General features: G+C 40.0%; 1 protein-coding gene across 1 annotated transcript in view; it reads left to right on the top strand.

Annotated features, from left to right (window-relative positions):
• The first annotated feature begins 467 nt into the window (after window positions 1–467).
• The window catches only part of HS2ST1 (heparan sulfate 2-O-sulfotransferase 1), a 78,578-nt gene continuing 63,179 nt past the window's right edge, over window positions 468–15,866 (top strand). Inside the window, exon 1 of the mRNA XM_065842168.2 lies at window positions 468–919. Coding sequence (XP_065698240.1) covers window positions 796–919 — 124 coding nt within the window. The 5' untranslated portion in view covers window positions 468–795. The remainder of the gene's footprint in view (window positions 920–15,866) is intronic.

The following is a 15,866-nucleotide window of genomic DNA, read 5'->3' as shown; positions in this document are numbered from 1 at the left end:
AAGTTTACAGCAACTTCTGTTCAGCGTAGCGCTTCACAGCGAGGGTACAGGGATGCCATTCCCCAGCCTTAGTCAGGCATTACGGAAATAACCCTGTGTAAGGTCCTTTCTCGTTGCGGAGAGTTGCTGCCAACCGGGAAACCGTCATGCAGGCCCCCAACCCCAGTGATTGACAGCATACCTGAGCAATACTATTTTGTCTTTCCCAAGAGCCGCGGTGCCTATGCCGAATGAGAGTACTGGGTGGGCGGGACTTCAAGAAGGGCGTCCCAATCACGAAGGGTCGCATGTAGGCGGGACATCGCTTCGGTCCGGTAGCTCAGCGCTGAGTGGGAGGAGGAGGAGTCAACGCTATGTGGGCGGGGCATCGCCTGAGCGGGGCCAATCCAGTTGCGGGAGAGGCGGGATGGCGGCAGCACCGCCCAATGGCGGAGGGCGCGGGGGCGTGTCCCGCCGCCGGGAATCGGTGGCGGCGGCAGCGGCGGTCGGACGCGCGGTCGGGCGTTCGGTTGCCGAGCAGCGCACGCGAGGCGGGGGAGGGGCGCGCTGGTGGCTGCCGCGCAGCGGTTGGTGGCGGGCGCTGCGCGGGGCGGCGGGGCCGGGCGGCAGGCGCTGCGCGGGGCGATGTGAGAGCGGCGGCGGTGGGCCCTGTCGCGCGCCCCCGGCCGCGCTCCCCTCAGCTCCCCTCGCTCGCGCCGTCCCTGCGGCGGCGGCGGCGGCGGCTCCCACCGGCCTGCGCGGCCGGGCCCCGCGTTATGTCGTGATCCCGGGCGGGCGGCGCTGCTGCTGCTGCTCATGGGGCTGCTCAGGATTATGCTGCCGCCCAAGTTGCAGCTGCTGGCGGTGCTGGTCTTCGGGGTGGCCGTGCTCTTCCTGGAGAACCAGATCCAGAAGCTGGAGGAGTCCCGCGGCAAGCTGGGTGAGCAGCGGCGGGCGCGGCCGGGGGCTGGGCCGGGCCGGGGCAGGGCGGGCGGCAGCCGGGGGCTGGCAGGCGGCTCAGCCCGTCGCCGTGTGCCGCTGGCCGGGCCGGGGGACACGCACCGCTGGGACTTTTCCCGTGGGGCTCCTTGTGTTTACATGCCCGAAACGGTGCAGGAGCCGATCGATCCGGCCCGGGGCTCTGCGGAAGGGGCTGCCGGCGACAGCGGCTGCAGCCTTGGCCTTTGAGCTCGTTGGTGTGTGTGTTTTGCGGGATCATGAGACCGAGGAGAGATCGGTGTTGCAAAGATAAATATTTCTGTAGTGTGTCTAAATGGTTTTCCTTAAAAGAGCAGCGGTGTTGGAAGCCATGAGGAGCAGGGACTGGCAGGGCTGTGCATAGTGACAGGCGCTGGGAAGGGAGAGAGGGAGCAGGAGCGGTGCCGAGAGTGAGTCTGGTTCTGCTGCCGGCTGCTGCCACCAATTATCGTCTTCTTCACATCTAATTTCTAGTGCAAACGCTTTACTGAGGCTTGGCATTGTAAAGGAAAGCACAATGTAAAAACAAACCCAAACCAAAGGCATTGTTCCTAATGACAAATCTTTTACTCGCGTTGAATGTAAGATCTTATTTTCTGCAGTTTTCTGAGTGTAATGAGTGATCTTTTAGACTGTCACTGAGCTCTAGTTAAACAGAATTATGATGAACTGGAAAACTCTGGTGTAAGATTTCTTTTACTTTTTCTGCCTTAAAAAGACCTTTTTACAGTAGTATTTGTCTGGTAGGTAACAGCTTACTACTTTGTCTGTTGTATGTAAGGCTGCAGAACTTGTATAGATTTTACATTACTTAATTATGGGTTTCGGGGATGTGAAAAAATACCATTCTGCACATAGTTTGTGGTGTGCAGGAGTTGTGAAAACAGAACACTGAGACTTCTGGTGTATACAACTGCAGGGGCTGGTTTACAAACGTTGATTTGGTTTCTTATGTTATTTGCCTGTACTAAGATATTTAGACTTAGAAAGCTTCAAGTTTGTAGAAAGAAAAGTGCACATTTCATCTTCCTACTGGTGTTAAAACTAGAAGCGGACTTTGAGTGATATGGGAAGTTTAGCAGTGAGATTCTGACAGAGCCAAAGTCAGCATAACTTCATGTTGAGCTGCATGAATGCCAATGGGATTTTACTTCTTAGTATTTCTTTTACACCTTGCACTCTCTGAACTGGATCTTAGAGATTAGGACCCTGGAAATGGCAGCAGTTGACTGCTTGAGTTACAGGATGCTCTTAGTCTGCATGTTTTTCAACTGAAAGTTCATACCAGTTATCATCAAGGCATAACTTTTGCAGAGTCTCAGTAACTGTGAGCAAAAATTTGAAGAAGAAAATGAATGAAACTGGAAGATATTTCAAGCTGGTGTTAACACGGTGCTCAAGGTTCAGTGGAATTTTATATCTGTCTGTTTTAAACTGGTTTGTACCCATGGCCTCAGTGCCTCTGTTGCTACACAGTGTATGTTATTTTAGGGAAATCTACCTCCTGGTAGGAAAAGATTAACATAATACATGTGAGAATAAAGAATTTTGCTGGTAAAACTTCCTCTTCCTTCTTAATATATATGCAGTGGGCATGATTAAGTTGCATATGTAGAGGATTAAAATAAACAGCTCATACTGCTTTGGGACAAGAGTCTAATTACTATGTTTTACTGATTTTATTTCTTAAAGAGAAAGGAAAACTATTGTAAAGATTATTAAAACTATGATGGAAAGATTTGCTTTGTGAGCAACTTACCAGTGATTCTCTAAAACCTGTGTAAGGAGGTGAAAAAAAGGCTTTCTGCAACAGCTTTGAACTTGGGTCCTTTTTTTTAACATGAGAGTATGCTTTGTTAAAAAAGCTTCTAGCTGTCTGAATGTCTCTCTTTTTACGTGTTCTGTATGGATTTTATGACTAGGAAATGTTAAGGTATCATTACAGAAGTTTTTTTACCATCACGGTTGGTGATATTTCTACTGAGCTGTAATATGGAGAATGGTTTTCTCCAAACTGATTGTTTGGCCTGACGCACTTCAATTCCAATCTTTCTCCCTGTCCCCCAAAAGAAGGCAGAGTGGGGGGGAATGTGTGCGTGTGAAGGGGCAGTGATACTATAATTTCATGGTAACAACAAAGTAGTTTATTTGGTCTTTCACATGTGTTTCAGCAGGTACTTTGTTTTAAAGTCACATTGCATGTTGTTGGGGTTTTGAACTATGCTGTGATTTGTGTTACTATCTCAAATGATGAACTATCATCTTGGAAAGTACTTGTAAGAATTAGGCACTGACTAGGAAAACCGAATGACTTCAGATTTTCTAACAAAACAAGTAATTCTGCAATTTTATCAACAGTTCTAATAATACTCAGTCATACTTTCTGATACAAAGGGTTTTATGTAATTTCTTCACATATGAACAATTGATTCTTTACTGAATAATTGGGGGGGTGATTTAATTCCAACATCTTAAAATATCTTGCCTATAGCATGAAATTGGAGCATGTTTCTGAGAACAAAAAAAAAGAATGGGAACCTCTTGCTTCAGGTAAACCTTTATGTAGGTAATACTCAGTCACCCTGGCAAACTTTTATTTTTTAAGTTGAGTAACACATGAGAAGGAAGCAAATGACCTTGGCATTCTGTCCAGATGAAGCTGTCCCTAGTTGCCAGTGAGAACGTTAGTGGTGTAGATACTTGCCGATTAGCTCTAGGAATGCAGAGCGCTAATAGAGAATATTGCATGTGAAAGGCAGATGTTGAGGTTTGCACTATCACTCGTGGAATGGAAATGATGTCTGATCATCCCCTTTGGTTTTTGGAAGCATGGTGGGTTCAGCTCTGCCTCTGGTTTGAACTGACCTGGCATTAAACATGTACCATGCGTTGTCTTTAGTGTTGGTGGCAAGTTGGGTAAAAAACGTGATCCAGCTGGAAGTAATCCAGCCATCTCTTCTCTTCCCTCCCCAAAATTTTGTAAAGCATTGGCAGGGAGAAGGAAGAGAAGAGGAATGTTTGCATGTGTTCTAGTTCTTCTGTTAATTTTATTTTACAATGGCAAGTAGTAGAATCACATCAAGGTTGGGCAGAGGGGTGGGGGAAGACAGTGTCTTGTTCAAGGAGGAGTCTGTAGGGCTGATCAGAGAGGATGAGAGGATAGTAGATGAGGAAGGACTCTTTGGGTGGAAGTAGAGTAATACTGCTACTTTATAGCTGTTTAGTGATACCTACACATTGGATTTTGAAAATAGTCGATGTCTGAGTAACATAATCTACTGTAACAGGGAGAGCAAGGATTGAACAACTATTACTGTTTAAGATTATTGCTGCAGATAATGTTGAAACACTGGTTAGCTGTTCTGTGGGGGTATTTCTGCTGCTAAGTGATAAACTTCTGGCTCATCTCTGTTGATTTAGCACCTTGAATTCAGCATATAGAAGTCTCTAATTTCAAAGAAATTATTAATATTTTACTCTTTGTTTCATTTGAAAACATATGAATGATATGAAAGGCTAAGGCTCTTTTTCTAAGCCCAGGGAGGAAAATTTAATTGATGCTTAGTTATTGCCAGATTTTTACTTTTTTTTTTTTTTTAAGGTAGTTTCGCAGTGCCTGTGGCCCTTGCTAGTGTAGTATCCTTCTAAGTACTGTGCAAGTACCTAACAAACCACTGTTACTTTGAAATTAAATTATTTAACTTCCCAGTAATTAAATCTTATGCTTTCTAGAAATATGAGTTTCTACTTCTCTGGGATGTTGAAATAATAGGCATCTTGTATTTCGTTCATTTGGAAAAAAAAGAAAAAACAACAATCTCCTGTCAGTAGGCCTGCCAGTTGCATGTGTTTGGAAAATCCCCCAGAAAACTTCTTAAATTGTCGCTTATAATAAAGCATGCATGGTTACTTAGTATATTATTTATACTTGAGCTTCATTTATAAAGAGCAGTTTGTGATTATTGGCTGTTCTGGCTGCACGCAGCTATGCAAATAATTTACTAGTGTTTCTTTTAAATATAGCTCTGTTGCCCAGTAGTTATTATTTTCTGCTGAGTAGCCTGAGGCATTCTTTCAGAAGATGTTTTCTTGTGTGCCAGGTTTCCTGAAATAAGCATTTTAATGCTGCTTCCTCGGTGTACCTCCAGCCTGTGAAATATTCTTTCCACTTTGCTTTGCTGGTCCTATCTTACTTTTTCATTTAGTTCCCACTTACCATTCCCCTTCACCATGCCCTGGGTCATTCCAGACACTTTGAGAATAAATTTCAAGCTACTCCCATACTATGCTTGTACTTCCCATTGTAAAGTGCGATACAGAGCAATTATATGGATTTTATGGATTTATGTTACTGTTTGTGATTCTATATTTATTTATAACTTTCTTGAGAATAAGTGTTGCAGCTGCTGCTGTTCTGTTTTTATGAAATTGGTAATGTCTGAATTTTGACTAATACAGAACTGTGCACGTTCCCAAGCACATATGAAGACAGTTCAGACTTGTTTATGGGCTCTGAGGCTTGGGCTCAGCACTTCTTGCTGGCACTCCAAGATTCCTTTCCAAAGTGGATATAGGAGGCACAACTTTTTGAAATTTCTTTCCTCTTCTGCAAGGCTGCGCATGAGAAGCTTTGATATTGTGGTACCTAGTTTGTAGGTCTCATGATTTTTGCGAAATAGGTTTGAGATCAGTGATGTGGCAAGAGCTGTGTCTTCACTTCTAATAGTAGGTGTTGCTCTGAAGAGTTACCTGGCAAGGGGGTATTTTTGTCAGACATAGTTTGAGGGCAGTTCTGAGAGATCTGAGATTTGAGGAATCAGATGAAGTGCATGCCTCCTGTCCCACCAGCCACAGAGTGCATTGGGTGAGGGAATCTCCAGGTAAGGCACCACATCTTTCTAGGTTCCCCATGGGAAAAGGTCAGGTCTGGGCCACTACAAGTCTGTGTATATTACTTTTTAACATACAAATTTAAGTTGAAGAGCACAAAGACTTAAAATCCCGTCCTGCAAGGAAGTCCTGGAAGAGACCCACGATTACAGTCAGCTGTTTGGGATAGAAATGGCTTGTTAGATAGCCAAACAAATGCAGGTGCCATGATCATAATCTTCGTGAATTAATGCAATATTGCAGTTTTGGTAGTGGTAGCTGTGAGGCAGGGAATTAGCTGAAGGCTGAGAAACTCAAGACAAAGTCTTCAAAGGAGTTCTAGGTCCTGTTCTTCCGTATCATTGTTTTTCTACAAAGAGAGATTAAGTTATTTCAATAATGAAATGCCTAGCAGGTTTCAGTAATGTACTTGTAAAAGCAAATGTGGTAGCAGTACTGGAAATCAGAAAAAGCTACTTAGAATGCCTTTATTTACTCTCTGATAAAGCAACTGAACAAATTACATTATGGCATAATGCCATGCCAGTGTTCCCTTTGCCTTTCCTGTCTGTTTTCAACTTCTGAGAGAAGTAGAAAAGTAAAGAGAGTAAATAAAATTTTAAACTCTGTAATGTGCTTTTGAGATTGAATGCTTGGCTTTTTTTTTTTTTTTCCCCTGACTGGAGATAATTATAAAGGAACTGGTTTAAAACACAGCAAAACCTGAAAAAAAGCCCCCAAATACTCCACTAAATTAAAATTGACTGGTCATGCATTTTATATATGTCTATCTGTATATGTGTGCTTATAAACCCATGTAAAATGTATATATATTTTTTAAAAAGCCCCAAACAGCTGTTGCTACTTAAACTTTGGAGTTAGTATAACAGGTTAAACCATTACTTTCCTGTTTATCATGTACATCTGAAGTGAAATAAACCTTAGGAATTTTTTTTCTTCCTTATTTCAGAAAACTGTCATATTTGCAGCACGGTTCTTTTTTTTTCACAGCTTTATTGCCCTTAGCTGTTGAAGTTAGGGACATTTGAACAGTTCATGCGCAAGTCATTTCCATATCTACTGACTGGCAACCATGAGTCACTTACTATTAGACGTATTCTGGCCAGACTTGTCCTCTAATAACGAATGCCTTCCCTCAAACTCTTGCATGTCTTTAGGAAATAGATGGCTTTTGCATATGGAATCCTCCACATATTATCACTTAATTGGGTAAAAAAATAGCCTTTTTGTGTAATTCTGTTCAATCTGTAGTTTTTGTCACTTATTTGAAGTGTATTTAAACCTTGTCAAAGCAGTACTGAAATAGTGGTGCTTTGCTTAAAATGTGGTGCTATTTATCTGTTTATATACCTGAATACTAGTCTAGCAAGCATAATTAAAGTGCCATGCTGTAGAGAAGTAGCTGAACTGTAACGTGTGTTTGCATTATATTTTCAAGCAGAAATGAAAGATAAAGACTGAGTGAAAGGAGTCCAGTGTTGAGAGAGGCATGTGAAATTTGGCCAGCTAGCTGCAGCTTTTCATAAATGTGTACAGACTCTTAACTGCAATCTATCCTACTCGCCATCTAGATGAGGGGCAGACAATATCTTATTCAAACCCTTACCTTCACGTCAGGCTCAAACCCATCAATTCTATTGGATATACTGACTCCCCTAAAAACTTGTGTCCCCATGAAGAAGTTGTGTTCAAAGCCCAATGTCTTCAGAGGGGCAGCATTCAGAGAGGTCTTCAGTGGCTTAGGAGAGGAAAGCCAACCTCTTTCCTTCCTGGAACTGGGTCAGTAGGTTCTTTATTCACCCCCAGCTCCTTGCCACTTGACCTTTTGAGTTTTGGAGACTGAGGTCCCTCCATTTGGTGTTGCTATCAGTAACTGCCTGTATTAAAAATACTGCTAGTGCTGGTCATAGTTGGTATGCACAGGCACTTCACTAAATGTATATATCCTCCAGACTTGTAGAAGCATTCTTGTGGCACACATCTAGTTTTGTGGCAGGAATATGCTATCAGGACATCAGTGTTTTTGTGGGATGTGCCCTTGAGTGTCAGGGTCTGGCTTCATATTGAGTATCTGTATGTTCCCAAGTAGTTAATTCAATGCTGTAGTCTAGCTTTTTATGGCATTAAATTAAAAACATACTTTTACCATAGAGGTATTGTTCACAAATGTGTCTGCGGGAAGCCCAGCTACATCTGCATGGCTTTTTATTGTCTTGGCATATTATTGTTGTCCTTACTTTGCAATATCTTTGTGTCATCATGGTTCTGATAACATTACTGCTATAATAATGATTATTCAAGCTTCCTAGTAGTGATAAAATTCATCATGAGTAGCTATGAGTCTCAAGCAGTCAGAATTAATAAGATAATTAAATTACAAGAAGTATTTGGAAAGAAGCTGTTTGTTGCTTTGGCCCAACATTTGACTGCCTTCCTTTATGTCCATTCTCTCCCTATATCTGGATGGAGTTTAAAATGACAGCTGACACCCTTCTTTTTATCCACTTGCTGTTTAATTCTGAATACTAATTTGTGTTGAAACATATGTAAAACTTAAGTGCTGTTTTGATAAAACAGCTTTTGATGATTTTGAAGTGTTTATGCAAACCTCGTGCATAATTGCTGTAAAACTGTAAAGAGTGTGGGGAAGGGATCTTAGGTTCCTTAAATTAAAATGCATATCTTCCCCATTTACTTCTGTAGTGGTTTTTCTCTCCGAAGCTCTTATTTTATTCTTATATTTTAAAATCTATATTAAAAACTACACACACAAGGGAGAGTAAGGAATATATTAACTTATAATGTATATAATTATAATGAATATACATATTATGCAAACATATGTATTCCTCACCCCTATTGTATATATTTTTCAATGTTGTAGTATAGGGCTGATCCTTCTTGGACAACAGTAGCATTTCATTTCACTTTGAAAAAAGGTGCAAAAAGGCTGTTAAGAATATGAAAGTACTTGGAGATACAAGAGCAGTTGAACAGAGATTATGCTTGTTCCTCTCACTTTCTGCAAAGTGGAGCAGCTAATTTAATTTTAATCATTTTTTTCTCCCGAGTCTTTTACCTGTGTATCTTTCAATTTTCAATATTTCTGTTTACTTCTTTTCTGGATACATTGTTGTTGAACATGTTCAGAAAGATTGTATAAATAGCATATCTGTGTTTTCTTTGAAATATTTGCGTTTCTTTCCACTGATTCTGGTGGGGGAGTGGACTTCGAAAGAGGTTTTGAAGTAACAGAAGTCTCTTTTTGCAATATGTGGCACATGCAGTGGGTTTTAATATACAAAACATTAATCAGCAATTGATTGTATTATATCAGAGTTGATTTTGATCATTCATTCTGAGCAAAGGATTTCTGTCATTCTGAGAAGGATTTACAAATTTAGAGTAAAAAGGAATGAAGTCAAAAAATAGGATATGAAAATGGTGTAATCTTATTCTGACACATTAAATAGACCAAAAAGTGTCTCCAGAACAAAACAAAGTGGGTTAAGATTTTGACTTCTTCAGCATTTGAATGACAGGTGTGAACTGAGGAGGAGAAAAGTAAATATTTGCAAGATCTAATTTCAAACTTTTTATTCCTTCAAAAAAGGGGAATTAATTTGTACAAAAGCTGAGTCCAGCCATATCCTTCCATGGTCTGTGGTACCCGGGGTGTCTCACAGGCTTGTGTTCCCCTGCTGAAGGATAAGGACGCAGACACTGCCCCTTGGGCCCAACCACTCCTGAGCACAGCGTGTTCACAAACACACTTGCATCACTTGCTGAAGATGTGGTTTTGTACCTGCTGCAACAAATATCTTGTATGAGGATCCATGGTTTTTGAAACAAAGTCATAATGTCATATGTATTGTATCTTTGCGTTGAACAAAGTGTTTCATAGGTAGAATCCTATTTCAGCTGCACTCGCACTGGCAACTTTGGAGTCAAGATTTTTATGCATCTCATTTATCTGCGAACCTTCAGCAGTGTCTGTTCTTCAAAGTGAGAAAAAATATTCTCCTGGCAAAATATTTGCAATCGTATCTGTTCTTTATACATTGTCCTATGAACTGTTCTGGGATGACCATAGCACTAAAATGGTTTCTCTTAGTCAAGTTAATGCTTTGGGGAATAGCGAATGTCTTATAGTTTGCCCCTCTTTTTTTTTTTTTTTTTTAATGTTTTTTGTTTGTTTTTGTTTGTTTGTTTGTTTGTTTGTTTAATTTAAGCCAAACAAAGGAAGCTTACAAAGCCCTTGTTCTTATTTGAAAACAATTTAGTCTGTTTTAATAGGTTTTTAGGCAAATTAACTACTTCGTATTAACTTCGGTGATGCTGCCAAGGCAAGCTTTTGCAGCCAAGTACCTAACAAAGTTTGCTGTCTTACGATGAAACTATTAGATCTTGCTGTCCATTTTAATGACTTCAAAGTGTGTAAAGTGGGATCGGACGGAGTATGTTTTTGAACTCCATTTCACTTACAAAGAGAGCATTTCAAAAGTAGGTCTATATTTGCTTTTTGGATAATGTTCTTGTCTACAAAATGACCTTCAGGCGTGCAGTCATTTACTAGCAATTTGAATGTTTTATATTTTTACTGTCTTCATACTTTTATTAAAACAAATTTTATTTTTTAAATACTTTTGGGCTTCCCTCCCTTTGCTCTCTAAATTATTAATCCTGACATGCTACTTGTGCAGCTGCTGTTGGTTTGAGTGAAGACAAAACTTGCAGTAGCTCCGCTATATTATCAGGACCTGCTTAAGATTTAAAGTTATCTTCAACAGGAGTACTTTATGGTTTTGTTTGGTCAAGCTGAAAAAAAAAAAAGCTAGAAGTTTTCTGGCACACTTGTATGTGTGTTTAGATTAGAGTTTATAGTCTGTGTGTTTAAAGTGTGTGCAGTAGTCTAAGTGTTTTCCGCTGTGGAGTTACCAGAACACCTTACTTTCTAGTAGGCTAGCAGTATTTATTCTGATCCTTGAACCACCTTACGAGCTGCTTTCTGAGCTGAAAGCAAAGGCTGAATGACCAGAAATACCTGTCTGAGCTTACATTTAAACATAGTGGTGTTCATAACCTGTCATGTCTGGTACAAACTTGAATTTTTTTCTTTTAAAATATTCAATGGCTGAAGCAGTTAGTGTTATGTAAAACCTTTTCAGTGGAATTCAATTGGAGCACCTTCTGTTCCAAAGCTTTGAATTTTGGTGAGAGGATTTGGAGTGGTTTATGAAGTAAAATTGCTGTCAGTCATGGAGGTGCAGAAGAGGGCTTGAGGAGTGCCGTGCCCTGACACCTGAGCTGGCATAGGCTGAGCCAGCAGTGTGCCCAGCGCTCCTATGGGGCAGTGTGACCCAGTGCCAGTACCCAGCTTCTCTTCCAGCTGAGATCAGAGCAGGAGCGGGAAGTTAAAGCACTCTTGATTTCAGTTTAGTTTAATGCTTCGGGCTTTGAGCTGCAGAGATGGCATATGTTTGCTTCTGGACAGCATAGGACAGCCAGCCACCCCTTCATCCAGCTCGGAAAAAACTGGTAGAGCCTATTTGTCAGGCTTCTTAGTCATTCATGGGGGATGTTAAATGCATTTGGCCTAAAGGGAAATTTATCTTGGAAGCGTGTGGTCCAGCTTACAGGAGAACATTACAGATGAACTTTTGAAGAGGGTAAACGAGTAGAAAGGATGTGTACATGAGGATCAGTGCAACTTCTGCATCTGTGAGCTATGCACAGTCTGTCTGATCCTAACAAAAAGGCAGAGAGTATTGGAGAATATGCTTATTTTCAAGGCTGGCTTCGTTCTGGCTTAACAGTCTGAAAATGTACTTGCTTCTGATTCCTACTGCTTTGTCATTTACCCTCCACCATACTATTAAACCATTCTCTCCTTTCTGGTGGGAAAAACCATCATAAAACTGAGGTGGTGGTTTAGCAGAAAGAAACAATAAATCAAATAGCAAAACATTTATATTTATCATCTTCTGGTTTTCCTGTCTGTGCTTTCCAAACCATACTCTGAAAAAAACAGTCTTGTTAACATGTTTGTGGGAGCATTTTTCTGAACATTTGTGGTCACCGGAGCAACCCAAAGCATTGTTTCTAGTGATGTTATGTTATGTGTGATTGCCTAGTGCAGATGGCAAGACAGTTTTAATATGAGAATTAGGGAAGAGAAATAGATGATAAATTGTTCGCATATCAAGTTTAAAGCAAAAACCCACATGTGTGAAGAATGAGGATACTGAAAGAGGGTCCTCCTTTCCTCCTTTCCTCCTTTCCTCCTTTCCTCCTTTCCTCCTTTCCTCCTTTCCTCCTTTCCTCCTTTCCTCCTTTCCTCCTTTCCTCCTTTCCTCCTTTCCTCCTTTCCTCCTTTCCTCCTTTCCTCCTTTCCTCCTTTCCTCCTTTCCTCCTTTCCTCCTTTCCTCCTTTCCTCCTTTCCTCCTTTCCATAGAAAAAAGCCCTTGGAAACTGAATGACTTTTTTTTATGTTTTCCAGGAGTATTAGTGGTGATGACGTGTAATTTTTAAATATATGTACTCTTTGACTGATGGAAGTTTGTATTAATGTTGCGGTTAAAGGCACTTATTGTTTTGTGATAAGTAGTGGGATGTAATAAACTTCTTAAACTGCTGCTACAAAATTTACATTAAAAATATTTGGTTTACTGGAGATGATGATAAAACGTTTTAAATGGTAACTGAGATTGAAATACTAGTTTTCAAGAATGAGTGTTGGGAAAGGATAAACTTCTTTTAGACTTACTTCCTCTTGTTATGCCATCTTAAAACAATATGGAAATAGAAATAGTGTGAGAAAACTACTAAATATCTGGCAACATGACACTTAAGCAACAAAATCTATGAAGTATTCATACAGCAGCAGGAATGTGAAATACTGATTGTTCCTACATCTCTTTTACTTTACTTAATATAGATAAAGGGTATGCATGTAAATGTAAACATGAGATGGCACTCTAGAGACAACTAGTATGCAAGAGAAACCCATATGAAAATCCTCTCAGATACCCAGGAATTGATTTAGATGAGTTTTCTGCCCTTGATGGAATTGCGTATCTACAAACTCTCCACAAATTCTGTTAATCCTTTAACCTTTGCTGTATCAGGTTTCATAATTAAATGACTTGAATTGATGAGAATATTTGACTTCTCTATAGAAAAATGTCTAAACCTCACAAATACATATCAGGCAGAACTACCAGGTAGTATAAAGCTTTACCAACCAATAAGGGTTAACCAAGGACAGGCATAAAAGAGTAAAAAGGGATTGTTCTTCTTCAGTTGTTCAAAACCTTTGCTACGAGGAATTTGAGGAGCTAAAAAAAACTGTGATATTTAACGATTGGAAAGGCATTTATTTCAAACCTGATTAAACTTGTTGTCTTGTGTAATTTCAGTAGCACCTTTCATTATTTATCCTTTGGTATTTAATATGTGACATTTTGTGGTGACAAGATTTGAAGCAACTGCATGCTGTACAAGATAGAATATGGAAAGGTAGTGTATGCTGATGGTTGTGTGTGAGTCCTTGCCTTGTCACAGGGAGACATACAGGGTTTGAGTGTTCGGTTTGGTTTCAGAGCAGAGAGCCCTTGTTTTAGACAGTTTGTTGGCAGAATGATCTTAATTATTTGAGGAAAAATTATTTTCTTGAGTTTATCACTGCCTCCTGTTTGACCTAAATGCAAGGTCCTAAAATTAGATAAAAATATCCCCACATTTCTTGAAAAGTATGGCACATAAAAACTTTGCATTTAGTAATAATTCAGGAAGTGTATCGTTCAAGAGCTGTTGGCATATGTCAAAGAGCATAGGAATTAGTTGCCAAAAGTATTCTTGGATAATGGTGCCGGTTTTTCTCTGACAATTTCTTTAGAAAACAAGTAACAGTTGGCACTCTTCCAAAATCTGAGCTTGCTGCAATAATTACACATGCTAGTGCTATTGTTTTATTGTACTCCGCTGCCTTGCCAGTATACTGATTTTATAACTGTAAAAATTAGTGATGCTTTGATTCCTTTTTTTTTTTAATAAAAGATAGTCTAAAGCAAACTTCCTAAATTGCACTTTAGTACTTGTTAGTCATTCTGTGACTGTAACCTGCAGTAGACATCACAGAATTCTTGCTTAATGGACTAGTTGTGTTACCAAACTAGAACCAGACACAATTTTGTGCAGCGTATTAGTTAAAGCATTAACTAGATGCTTAGCGTTCTAAATTAGTTTTTTGGTTTTGTTTTTAAATTTCAGGTGGATTTAGAGGTTCCTTTGGATGTGGCGGTTGTTTCTTTGTTTGTTTTTAATAAAGGGATTGCTTTGACCAGAAAATTTCAGTGTAACTTGTACTTGAGAATTTGATGTGGTAGATTCACAACAATTCTGGTGTCAGCGACTAATATTTTTTTATAATAGTTGGAATAAAACTAAGCAGTGACCTCAGCTTTCATGATTTGTTGCTGAAGAGCTAAGCTTTGTTTTGGCGTAGAAGTGATTATTGGGTTTGGCATGGTGTAGTTTTTATTTTATTTTATTTTGGGGGGGTGTTTGTTTTGTTTTAAGTGAACATCGAAGAAGAACGTTTGCTAATGCCAACTGCTGGAGTGGCATTTTCTTATGAAAAATCAAGATCTCTTGCCTTGAGTAGTCTAGGAACCACTGGATTGACAAAGTGCATGTGGCTTTCCTTGTTTGTGTATTTTGTGGGAATTCTCCCTTTTATGCTCTGTGAGCCTTGGTTACGATGGCAGAATGAAGAACATTTTTTTATTGAGCTTCTTGCCATTTTACAGGTTAATTTGAGAACCACTGACTGAACAGAACAACTTTTACAGACTATAAAGTGCAGTCTTGTAACACAGAGTAACAATCAAATAAAGCAGAATATTGGGGAAAGTAATTTTCCCACGGCTTTTGAAGAGTCCGTACTTGAAGCACGGGAAAGGTTGGGGCTGTGGGGTTGTGTGATGATTCACGGCAATACAAGAGGTGACAGGATGGGAGGAGGTTGGTACGAAAGGTGTGCACCACTCATGGCCATCAGGTGTGGAAACGTTCAGTGACACTTCTGCCCCTGCTCCCTCAGCCCTGGAGTCCAAACAATATGGCTGATTGGCTTATATGAGGAGGGGGAAGTATTTAAAGTCTTCATATTTCAGATGGAAAGTAATTTAAAAAATACCCATAGGGACCACCCTGATACAGAAATTATATAGTTTATCTGTTTGATTCATGTCCTTCACAGGTATATTGCAGGTATGTGACATTACAAACTTGTATATGTATAAAAAGCCACTGTTTTTACGCTTGAGTTTAAACTTGGTATTTCTTCATACAAATTTGAGAAATATTACTGTGGCTAGAAAACCGTATTGGTGTCTTTGTGTTGCCTGACAGAGAACTGCTTAGTCTCCCTTACCCTGCTTAAAGCTCCAGGAGTTGGACTTGAATGAGCTAGTACATTTACTGAGGCTACTGCAGCTTAGCTTGAAGGTCTGGACTTGGCTTCTCTGAGCATGTTTCTGCCCAGGTGTTTGTTCCATAGCATGTTTCTCTAATGCTGCCTTTATGATGTAGATTTAACCACCAGTCTCTTCGTCACGTCTGTTGCCTTAAAATTACTACAAAATAGAGGTATATGGGTTTTTATGCCATTTGTTCAGTTGCACATCACACAGAATATAGAATAATTTCTTCCCTTGGAGTCCTGCACCCATCTTGGTGCTGAGAGACTCTTTATGGTTGGGGTTAAAGAATTTCCTGAAATATTTTTAGGTATTAGTCGATGTGCATAATTAATTATTTAAATAACTGTGTTCAGTAAGCACTGAAATAAAATCTTTATAGAGTTAGTTACTTTTTAGATTAGTTGGAATTAAGCTTATTAAACTAATGTTTCAGAGGGAGAGCGTATGTTTACAAGACTAATGACTGTTTCAGGGACAGTATGTAATTTCTGCACAGTACCTCATAAGAAAATCATGCTATTAAAGACTTCCCTA

This window comes from Patagioenas fasciata, chromosome 6, assembly GCF_037038585.1.
Source record: "Patagioenas fasciata isolate bPatFas1 chromosome 6, bPatFas1.hap1, whole genome shotgun sequence".
In the NCBI taxonomy this organism is placed as follows: Eukaryota; Metazoa; Chordata; class Aves; order Columbiformes; family Columbidae; genus Patagioenas; species Patagioenas fasciata.
This window is presented reverse-complemented; position numbering and strand designations above follow the sequence as displayed.